General features: G+C 42.7%; 1 protein-coding gene and 1 long non-coding RNA gene across 2 annotated transcripts in view; one reads left to right on the plus strand and one right to left on the minus strand.

The window, feature by feature from the left end:
• Positions 1–6342, plus strand: part of LOC309717400 (histone H1-like) — a 186606-nt gene extending 180264 nt beyond the window's left edge. The window contains exon 2 of the mRNA XM_082551941.1: positions 929–6342. Within this exon, the coding sequence (XP_082408067.1) occupies positions 1108–1527 (420 nt within the window). The 5' untranslated portion in view covers positions 929–1107 and the 3' untranslated portion in view covers positions 1528–6342. The remainder of the gene's footprint in view (positions 1–928) is intronic.
• The window catches only part of LOC309717595, a 33931-nt gene that overhangs the window by 13396 nt on the left and 8188 nt on the right, over positions 1–12347 (minus strand). The gene's annotated exons all lie outside the window — the stretch shown is intronic.

Raw genomic sequence — 12347 nt, forward strand, 5'->3', positions numbered from 1 at the left:
AGTTTTCCTGCATCTTGACTTGTGTGTAGAGTGTTCATAACATCAGCATCATGTTTTTGTTTATTTGTTTGTTGGGTTGAAAAATAGTTAAATAAACTGGTGATCATATTTACGGATCACCATGGCACATATCATCAGCCATGTGATTTATTTTTGCAGATGACAAAGTGAGTGTGAATGTGTCTGACGTCACAGTGTTTTTGTGCACTGTGCAAAAGTGATTGCCTCTGATTGTGAGTGAGAGCGGTGATTTTGCAGACCACCAGCTATTGTGAAGAAAAAAAAAAAGAGTGAAAGAGAAATAATCATAGGAAAAAGGTTTTGTGTTGATCAGCCGAAAAACAACTACAATGTCATTTTCTGCTTTTAAGAAAGGATTGTTCACACAAACACAGACAGAGAGAGAGAGAGAGAGATGTGTGTTGATTAAGCAGTGATGATAATAATGAACATGTTTTAGTTTGTCACTTTCAGGTGAAAAGCAGACCTGAATCAATTTTCCACATGCAACAGTCGGAAGAAAGTTATAGTTTAACATCATTGGAAACATGCAGGCCAAGTTTCTGGCTGACTTATTTACAGTGCCATGTGTTTCTCAACCTCACAAGCGAGCTCACTCCTCCCTGAAGATAAGGAATGCAGCTCCAAAGCAATAACATGATAAAGAGACAGCAGCAAGTCCTGAGCACAAAAAGTCCCAGCAAAGCAGCAGCAATGTGGATAAACAGCAGCAGAAGAAGAAAGCAAACCCATCTTCCTGTCTGATTGGTTGAATTTCACGGAGGGGCGAGCAAGATGGCAGCGTGAAGAGGAGTTTTTGTTTGAGTTCTCAGCACAAGACACTTATTTGATGTCTTTCTGGCCTTCGGGACTTTTTTGGAGATCAGCGCGCTAAACTTGCTGGATCTGAGGCCAGGGTCTGCGGCAGCAGCATGTTGAAATGCTCAAAAAGGACTGAGTGACTCGGGCAAGCCACATGCGGCTAGCGACATGAAAGAAATGGACCCTTCATGATGCGTTCAACGTGCCAGCGCTGTGGTGGGAAAGGCTCCATCATAAACACGCCCTGCGCCCTGCGCCGAGGTTCAGGCCAAGAAGAAGAAGACGATGACTTCCAAGCCCAAGAAGGTCGGCCTCAGCGTGGGCGAGCTGATTGTGAAAGCCGTGGCCGCTTCCAAGGAGCGCAACGGCCTGTCTGTGGCCGCTCTCAAGAAGGCTCTGGCTGCCGGAGGCTACGATGTGGACAAGAACAAGGCCCGTGTCAAGACCGCCATCAAGAGTCTGGTGGCGAAGGGCACTCTGGTGCAGACCAAGGGCACCGGGGCCTCCGGATCCTTCAAGATGAACAGGGTTACTGAGACCAAAGCCAAGAAGCCTGCCGCGGCCAAAGCCAAGAAACCGGCAGCAGCTGCTAAGAAGTCGCCCAAGAAGGCAGCGGCAGCACTTCAGACACTAGCACAAGGTCAACCGCATCAGAGGAGGGACAGGACAATAGTGAGAGTGGCTGTGACTTCACTGTGCATGTGAAGAAAACGTTTGAGGAGAACTGAACAGTTGGAGTTTGACATTTGCCACCTGTGGAGTAAAATGGCAAGAAGAGACAGTGGGACACAGGACAAAGCTGAAGGAGAACTGCCGGCTATTGGACTGTTGAAGTGGGAGAGGACAACAGAGTGAGAAGACTAGGTGAGAACACATAGGAATTATTTAATGTGGGAAATCAAAATTTGGGTTAGCAAACCTGGGGAAAAGAAAACTGACTGCTTAAGTTGGAAAATTGAGACGGAGTCTGAAACATTGCGAAAATAGAAACATATACAAAATCACACACACACAAGCAGAACATGCATTAACCCTACTAACAATTCCAAACACAAAATGACTCATGAAGACTCATAGCACATTAGTTAAGAAATGATTAAATAATAGCAGAGAAGTGTGTAGGAAAGGCAGCTTTAAGAACATGCTCTGCTGGAGATGCAGCTCCACAGACATGCATTAGACCTGCCTAATAACACAAACACATGTAATGAAAATTAGCTTGTTATCTTTCATCAGTGTTACAATAGTGTCAATTTAGCAGACACTTGTTATCAAATGCTGAATTTATCCTAAAGAAAAAAAATTGACTCTCCAAGTTGCAGGACAACAATTTAACTTTTGTGGGAAAAAAAAAAAAAATCCTGGTTTGATAAATCAGTGATCAGACAATAAATTTAGTGTTAAAATGGTAAATTGGGAGAAGCTTCCTGCTTGATTGAGGCAGCATAAGTAATTTACTGTATGAGGGAAATTGTCTTTTGTGATACTATTTTGAACATGCTTTTCTGTCGTCCTGTCAACTTAGTGGGTTAATAGCTGATATGCAAATTAGTTGATTGGTTTTAGATTAATGAAAGGTGACTGAATTCTAGTACGAGTGAATGAGATGTGTTGGAGTTGTTGTGTGTTGAGTGGAGACTCTAAAACACTGAGTTTCCTGCTTTGATGTGCGAGTGAATCCTGTATTTAGATACACAACACTGAATACGTCAGAACAGACTGTTTTGTGAAGTGCATGACAGCATGTCACATGTTTTATGATGAAGGGAAAAGGAAAATTGAATAAAATAGATCTGTGGCCTAAATGAGTGAAGAGCACAGACCTGGTAATTAAACTCATAGCTAATAAGACATTAGGATTATGTTGTGTGTTGTGCAGCTGATGGTTGATTTGGAGTGAATCTAGCTGATGATTTTTCTTTTGTTGTGAAGTTGAGCCTGCCGATTAGTATGATGGTATGATGAACCATGCTAATGGTATGATTTACCCTCCTGAGATGAGGAGCTTGTGTCATGACTTAACAAGGCCTTTTTATTTTGATACTTTCACAGTGCACTGAAAGTTTTGTTTGATAATCTTTGTTCTTTAAGCAGATCTGCACGTCGGGAATTAAAAGCGCTACACGTCGTCGAGAAAATTGTGCCAAGTGAGTTCTCCACATTTAAATGGACTCTGGAGAAAGCCACTTATTTGGGACAATTATTAAATGACAGTCCCAGTCCAAAAGGATTCAGCGATGTAATCCAAACTAAAGTTCTTCTTTTTCTTTTTGAAATGACGTCATTTTGCTGAGAGTGGAAACTAAATGCGACGATAGGTTCCACTATCAGCAAAGAAAGAAAGAATGAATGCATGAATGAGTGAGTGAAAGGAAAACAAACTGACTGACTGGTAAAAGCTGACAAAAGCTGACAAGACTTTACTGATGTAACACGACTGTGTGAAGTTGACCCCCGCCTGGCAGGGGTGCAGATGAGTCTGTGTGTGCTTCCCTTTACAGAAGCAGGAAGATGACAGCAACACTCGAGGTTGCGTGATGATTTAACATTTTAAATGCCATTTTCTGTGTCTGTGAATTTACTATGTGTGTGTCATTCACTAGCTTGTGTGCTCACAGAGATAGCTGTGACAAAGTATGCATATGCCTGCGCAAGCGCTAACATTTGCATTTTCGTTTTTACAGCATTACGGTTCTTCATGTGTTTGATCATGTGATTTATAGGAATACTGGCTAATGTTTCTCTACTACAAGATTTCTGGGTTTATGTGTGAAGAAAACTGTAGTTACAGGCATATGTTGATGGAGAAATTAATATAGTTTGAGACATACTGTGATGAGACCAGTGTTACTGTTTCCACAGCGAGTGTTAACTTTATGGTGTTTTATGGCACCTCTAGAATCCGTTGACCTGTGTCTGACCTCCGTCTGACTACAGTCAATGTGTATTGCTAATGTTTGTTTCTTTGAGAATGCTGTGGTAGATTCAGCTGAAGCGGACAAGTGACATGGGTAAAACAAATAAGAGATTACGGTATTTATGGAATAGTTTATTATGGGCTCATTTGCTGGCCACTTTTGAACCCATAATAATAATATATGAGTGGAGTGACTTTGCTTAAGAGAAGTCACTGATTACATTAATGTTAACAGAGTACATGGGATAATCCATGTCTGAGGTGAATTAGGGTAATAGTTGTAGTTACTGATTTGAGAAAACCTGCACATGACACTTGTCTTGCTGATGTTGAATGCTTATTACTCTTATGATACAATTGTTTACAGGTATGAAGTTTGATTTCACTTCCAGCTTTTGCTTTCCAGGCCGTGATGGTGTGTATGCAGGCTCCTGGGAGAGCCAGGTGTTAAGCAAACTTAATATGCAACACACGCTAACATCTTTTATTGCAGGGTTACGGAGCTACTCCAGAGGAGATGCCCTGATGTTGCCTGGGACATGATCTAGCTAATCTTTTTCTTTAAGACAGGGATCCAGGTTTGGTGAGTTGACGCATGGGAATGTCCATGCGTCAAGAGGTGGAGTGCAAGGATTAACATTAAACAATGTTTTTTATTATTGTTGCAGTGATTTGTGTGATTAGCCGTTTATTTACAAATATTAAACCTATGCAAGTGGTGCATCCATGTTCAGATGAGGCTTTGATGGCCTATAAGTGAAGTTCACTGAACTAAAGAATGTGGTTTGATGATTGTTGACATGCTCTCCAAATAGAAGTTTTTCTTCTTAGCAAGGAAATACAGGTGCAGCAGTAATCTCCTGAGAAATCTTCAGAGGCCCAGTGAGAAGCGTGAACCATTCCAGGCATAGCTGACAGCCAGGCAGTGGTTGAGGTCAAAGGTCAAGCTGGTTGGGGCCCATCATGAGATCAGACCTTGGAGCCACAGCAAGGACCATGAAACTGCCTGCAAAATAGAGGAGAGGATCGTCCACAAGATGGGAGAGAGGCTTCAGGAGGATCAGAGATCATCTTCAGCACAGCAGACATCACACAGAGAGCTGTGCTACTAAGCTTCCAGGAGATCAAGAGGAGACTTCCCACAGCAAGATGTTAAATAAAATGAAACATTCAATATTGACGCTGAGAAAGACAATTAAGGTGTACGACGTGCTCTGCCTTAAATCTTCAGCAGCGTTGGGATATGAAAACTCGAGGGATGAGGGCTCCATCGACAGCGCAGAAGGAGTTCGGGGATGACATCATGATTCTATGAAAGCACAGGAACCAGAAGCTATGGTGGTGATGACAGCAATTTCCTATGAACATCACCTAATGCTGTGCCACTATACTGTGCATACGATGACACTCTGAAGGCTGCTGGGATCATAACAGCAGTAAGACAACTGAACCCTGCACCCTTTCCACAGAGGTGTTTCTCTGCAGAGCGTGGACAATGAAGGAGTCATAAATATCCCCCTCGCAGGATGAAGGCCTGAAGTGAGGTGATGGGAGGCCATAAAACTAGAGTGCTGAGAGGTCTGCAGCTTTGGAAATAGCTGAGACCCATGTTGACAAACAACAAAACTAACTGGTATGTTTGAATGTTTATTCTACATACATTTGGACTCTGGTCCTATGGACAACGAAACAACTAGAAGAGACATTCATGACGCCCTGCAGAACTCAAACCACTCTGCAGAGAGACATGTGATTTGCACACCCGGAGGAAGCACCACCAAGCTGAGATGTTTTTGAAAATGTTACTTTTTTATTTTTACTATTAAATTAACAATTTCTTTGTTTGCTCGTAAGATGCAGTTTGCCATGAGATGAGCTCAATGAATGGGGTAACTGCTAATACATTTATTAAACTGTGTAACTTTTACAGTAATTTAGGGTGATTTGACATATGCTGAGTAAAAAAATGTTTGCATTGAAACTGTCAGACATGAGGTATTCATACCTGGGAACTTTTCAGGCATAAAGGTCAAAAACGGGGGAATGTTAGAGTTTGTATTGTTGATTGTCATTTATGCTTAGAAATATTTAACCATAGATGCTTAGAGGTGTATAATCAATTGTGTAGTGATAAGTTGTGTGATCTTTAACAGGCTACAGAGGCTTGGTGTGCATTCCACACTAGAATGCACACCTACATCCTGGGAGCACGGGAAGAGGTCGCATCTTGTTTTAATTGTTTTATGGTAGGATTAACGTAGCTACGTCTGTTCTAGTCTAAGTGCTTTTCTGTTTAGATGAACTGCTGGACTTCCTCACCGGGGGGGGGTCTAGTCTACCCTCTTCCTGACCAAGGATGTTTGACCCTTTGATCAGCAACACACACACACACACACACACACACACACACACACACACACACACACACACACAGGCAAGGTACTCTTTGTTTGTATGTAGACGTCGGTATGTTAATGAACCTATGCATATTCATGTAACCTCAATAAAAGGACAGTGTATGGGAGGACGGACGAGAGCTACTGGGGTCAAGCGAAGGAACGGCGTTTGTCTGGTTCTCTCCCGTGCACGAGTACCATGAAGAAGTTTGCCTACTTGCGTCTTGCTTGCAGTGTAATTATATTGTCTTAACGTTCCAGCGAATAGGTTTATGCTACAAACCTAACATAGTGTTTTTAAGCTTATACGTGGGGGTTTATTTTTCCAAAGGAATTTGGACATACATGAATCTAGAGATCTGAACCAATCTTGTGGCGGTTTAGTTGGGATCATTGAGAATAAATAATTTATTTTTGGTAAGACCATCATTTTTATAGCGGCAACCCTTCCCATGAGTGATATGGGTAGACATTTCCATCTAGCCAGATCATCTTCTACCTTCTTTAAAAGTGGGATATGGTTTAATTTAGTTAGATCTGCAAGCTTGGGAGAAACATTAATACCTAAATATTTTATATTTCCCGATTGCAGCGGTGTAGAAGAGGAATTATGGAAGGAGCAATTAATCGGTAGGACTGTAGATTTTGACCAGTTAATTGAGTAATCTGATATTCTTGCAAAAGAGTTTATCAATTCAATCACCCCAGAGATATTGGTTTGTGAATTTTGGAGAAAGAGTAACACATCATCCGCATAAAGGCTGATTTTATGTTCCACGTTCTTGCATTTTATGCCCTTAATTACTGAATTCTGTCTAATTGCTGCTGCTAGTGGTTCAATAAAAATTGCAAATAGTGAAGGGGAGAGTGGGCATCCCTGCCTGGTGCCCCTCAAGAGACAGAAGCTGGAGGATGTCTGGTCATTTGTTCTAACACAAGCTGTTGGGGAATTATATAATATTTTTAACCAGTTTATGAAAGAGGATCCAAAACCAAATTTGTGTAAAGTTGCAAATAGAAATTTCCAGTTAACTCTGTCAAATGCTTTTTCTGCGTCTAAAGAGAATATTGTAGTTTCTAGGTTTTTACTGTATGAGTAGTCTATCAAATTAAGTAATCTACGTGTATTTGTTGATGAGTGCCTACCTTTTATGAAACCAGTTTGGTCAGGATGAATTAAGAGGGGGGTTATTTTCTCCAGTCTCTTTGAGAGAGCTTTGCAGATTATTTTAAGGTCTACATTTATAAGGGATATTGGACGATAGCTTGAGGGATATACAGGGTCTTTGCCTGGTTTTAGCAGGAGATTAATGTTTGCAGAATTCATATTTGATGGAAGTCTGCCCTTTTCTTTAATTTCCAACAACGTTCTGTAGAAAACTGGTGCTAGAATCGACCAGAATTCTTTGTAGAATTCTGCAGGAAAGCCATCTGGACCTGGAGCCTTATTATTGTGCATACTTATCAGGGCTTCCTGGAGTTCACCTGGTGTCAGTGGTGAATCCAGTGCCATTGCTTGATTGTCCAATAATTTTGGAAGAGTTATGTTGTCCAAAAACTGATCAATTTCTTTTTTAGATGGGTTTATTTGTGGTGAATACAACGTTTTATAGAAATCCCTGAAAATGTTGTTTATTTGTATCGGTTCATATAATGTGTTCCCAGATGAATCTTGAACAGCACATATAGTTGTTTTTTCTTTATTTATTTTTAGCTGGTTTGCTAGAAATTGACCGGATTTATTACCATGTTCGTAATTTTGTAGGCGTAGTCTTTGTACTAAGAATTTTGTTTTTTTTATCAATTATCTCATTTAATTCTAGTTTTGTTTTGCGTATTTTGTTCAATGTTTCCTGATCTTGGTGGGACGCGTAGGCTTCTTCTAGTGATTTGATGCTGTCACATGCTGTCACGTTGTGTACATTCGTCCTTCTCTTCTGCTCTGAATGTGCCATGCATTTAACTGCAAAGTGGTTTTCTCTGCCACACTTTTTACATTTCTTCCTGTATGCTGGACATTTTTCTTTCTTTTTTTCATGTGTTCTGCCACAAAACTTACAGTCCACTGCGTCGCCGATCCGTTTCTGGCGCGCAGCTCCACGCACAGCATGCACCTCCTCCACTGCAGCTCCCGAAATGGTTTTGCTGTTTTCCCGCGACAGCTCCGCGGCTCTGCAGTGCTGTATGCATGCATCCAGTGTCATGTTTTTCTCACGCAGCAGTCTCTCCCTCAAACTCGGGTTGTGAAGTCCACATACAATCCTGTCACGAATCAGTGAGTCCCTTATTACTCCAAAATTGCACGTTTTTGTCAGCAGCTTTAACTCCGTCACATAGCTGTCGATTGTCTCACTGGCGCCTTGGTTTCTTGTGAAGAACCGATAACGCTCCACAGTTTCATTAACTACAGGATTGCAATGATTGTCAAACTTCTCAATAATGTCCTTAACTGTCCACCGATCTCTCGCCGTGTCGCCCATTAGCGTGTCTAGCAGCTCCCTGCCGCTCTCACCAACGAGATAACTGAACAAGCTTACTTTTTTCTGTTCGCCGTCTGAGTCCATGGTCAGCTCCACATAGAGCATAAACTCGTCCCTCCAGGTCTTCCATGTCCGTGATAGGTTACTGGAGTCCAATACCAGCGTCGGCGGCGATTTAAGGCCCTCCATGCCTCGCGGCGGTGCTAACTCGATTAGCCGCTAGTTGCTCACCGCTCCGACAGGCGTCTCTCGGGGGTTTACTCCAGCCGTGCAGCTTGCTCCGCTGTCCGCTCCGCTGCCCGCTCCGCTGCCACCATGTTATATTCTGGTCTCATTCACGACAGACTCCAGAATATCTATTTCCTACCCAACGGGGTAGTAAGTTTTATTAACAAGTCATGCGACTCAGATTGGTCCTCTGCCATGTACAACAGCAACATACAGCCTAACAATCCTTACTTGTGTGACACTCTAAAACGTCCGTGCAGCAACACACTCTATTGTGGAACAAACCATCTTGTAAACAATAATTCACATTATTACAGCTCCGACCGGCTTCAAAGGGTTAATGGGCATATTTATGTGGTTGCTGACTAGAGTTGGATGTCTCGAGACCGGTCTTGGTCTCGAGACCGGTCTCGAGACCACTTTCTTGGTCTCATCTTGGTCTCGACAGACTTTTGTCTTGGTCTTGTCTTGGTCTTGTCTTGGTCTCGATACCCTCTGGTCTTGGTCTTGTCTTGGTCTCGGATTAGGCGGTCTTGACTACAAGTCTAGGTGGATGCCACAGTCGTCCAATGATGAGTTGGTAAGGAGATGGTAGGGAGTTTTTTCTTTACTGAACACTTGCTGCAGATCATGATACAGAAGACAGACCAGATGAGTAAGATTGTAAGGATTTGTGGTTGTGGAGGAATGGCAGGCTGTAAGCAGTTGGGAGGCAAAAGGCTCCAAGGAGCTATCCATATACAGTGGGGCAAAAAAGTATTTAGTCAGCCACAGATTGTGCAAGTTCCCCACCTAAAATGATGACAGAGGTCAGTAATTTGCACCAGAGGTACACTTCAACTGTGAGAGACAGAATGTGAAAAAAAAATCCATGAATCCACATGGTAGGATTTGTAAAGAATTTATTCGTAAATCAGGGTGGAAAATAAGTATTTGGTCAATAACAAAAATACAACTCAATACTTTGTAACATAACCTTTGTTGGCAATAACAGAGGTCAAACGTTTACTATAGGTCTTTACCAGGTTTGCACACACAGTAGCTGGTATTTTGGCCCATTCCTCCATGCAGATCTTCTCGAGAGCAGTGATGTTTTGGGGCTGTCGCCGAGCAACACGGACTTTCAACTCCCGCCACAGATTTTCTATGGGGTTGAGGTCTGGAGACTGGCTAGGCCACTCCAGGACTTTCAAATGCTTCTTACGGAGCCGCTCCTTTGTTGCCCGGGCGGTGTGTTTCGGATCATTGTCATGTTGGAAGACCCAGCCTCGTTTCATCTTCAAAGTTCTCACTGATGGAAGGAGGTTTTGGCTCAAAATCTCACGATACATGGCCCCATTCATTCTGTCCTTAACACGGATCAGTCGTCCTGTCCCCTTGGCAGAAAAACAGCCCCATAGCATGATGTTTCCACCCCCATGCTTCACAGTAGGTATGGTGTTCTTGGGATGCAACTCAGTATTCTTCTTCCTCCAAACACGACGAGTTGAGTTTATACCAAAAAGTTCTACTTTGGTTTCATCTGACCACATGACATTCTCCCAATCCTCTGCTGTATCATCCATGTGCTCTCTGGCAAACTTCAGACGGGCCTGGACATGCACTGGCTTCAGCAGCGGGACACGTCTGGCACTGCGGGATTTGATTCCCTGCCGTTGTAGTGTGTTACTGATGGTGACCTTTGTTACTTTGGTCCCAGCTCTCTGCAGGTCATTCACCAGGTCCCCCCGTGGGGTTCTGGGATCTTTGCTCACCGTTCTCATGATCATTTTGACCCCACGGGATGAGATCTTGCGTGGAGCCCCAGATCGAGGGAGATTATCAGTGGTCTTGTATGTCTTCCATTTTCTGATGATTGCTCCCACAGTTGATTTTTTCACACCAAGCTGCTTGCCTATTGTAGATTCACTCTTCCCAGTCTGGTGCAGGTCTACAATACTTTTCCTGGTGTCCTTCGAAAGCTCTTTGGTCTTGGCCATGGCGGAGTTTGGAGTCTGACTGTTTGAGGCTGTGGACAGGTGTCTTTTATACAGATGATGAGTTCAAACAGGTGCCATTCATACAGGTAACGAGTGGGGGACAGAAAAGCTTCTTACAGAAGACGTTACAGGTCTGTGAGAGCCAGAGATTTTCCTTGTTTGAGGTGACCAAATACTTATTTTCCACCCTAATTTACGAATAAATTCTTTACAAATCCTACCATGTGGATTCCTGGGTAGTCTGAATTCAACCTCTTTGAAACAGAAAGTGTTAGGATTTACAGGAAACAAGACTGACCAGTGTAAGCTATAATTCCAGAACTTCCGCATATATTTGGCTGAGACGCCCTATTGTCATCCAATGTTTCCTTATACATCAGCTAAAAAGATCCCACGTAGTCCTTCACTTTAGATCTAGCAGTAATTTCTCTATGAATATTTGATGAAAGGGAAAAATTATTCACCTGTTTCATAATGGAACATATATTCCATTTGTGTGTGTGTGTGTGTGTGTGTGTGTGTCATTACTCTGTCTAAACATTATTGGCTCTCTTCACTGACAACGCCATTACATTTGACCTTCCCAGTCCTCCTGCCAGCTGTAACTGATAGCACTAACAGACTTAATAGCCACTGAAGTCCACTGAACCAACAGTACATAAATCAAAGTTTTCAGCTTGTAAAAAGGGTCCCAGACCAGTGCGACCACAGTCTCAATCCAGCATGTAAAACAAGTGTAAAACAGACAAAGCAGATTCCACAGTGATCAGAGAAGTCCAACTGACTAAAATCCTTTTAACCAGAGAACAGTTTCCTATCACCTGTTATGTTGCCCCTGTTTTATCCTTTGGGCCAGTTTCCCCCTTGTTTAACTTAAGCATCTCTGAAACTGTGATTATACAGAAGATGTGACCAAATCAGTGCCTCTGTGCTGTCTTTCTGTTCAGCTTTGTCCAATGTTACAACCTGTCTAGAGACAGGTCATAGCATTCAATTCAATTCAATTCAATTTTATTTATATAGCGCCAAATCACAACATAAGTCGCCTCAAGGCGCTTCATAGATACAGAGAAAAAAACCCAACAATCATATGACCCCCTATGAGCAAGCACTTTGGCAACAGTGGGAAGGAAAAACTCCCTTTTAACAGGAAGAAACCTCCGGCAGAACCAGGCTCAGGGAGGGGCGGCCATCTGCTGCGACCGGTTGGGGTGAGAGAAGGAAGACAGGATAAAAGACATGCTGTGGAAGAGAGACAGAGGTTAATAACAGATATGATTCAATGCAGAGAGGTCTGTTAATACATAGTGAGTGAGAAAGGTGACTGGAAAGGAAAAACTCAATGCATCATGGGAATCCCCCGGCAGCCTACGTTTATTGCAGCACAACTAAGGGAGGATTCAGGGTCACCTGGTCCAGCCCTAACTATATGCTTTAGCAAAAAGGAAAGTTTTAAGCCTAATCTTAAAAGTAGAGATAGTGTCTGTCTCCCGAATCCAAACTGGAAGCTGGTTCCACAGAAGAG

This window comes from Aulonocara stuartgranti (assembly GCF_965226115.1).
Source record: "Aulonocara stuartgranti genome assembly, chromosome: 2".
Classification (NCBI taxonomy): Eukaryota; Metazoa; Chordata; class Actinopteri; order Cichliformes; family Cichlidae; genus Aulonocara; species Aulonocara stuartgranti.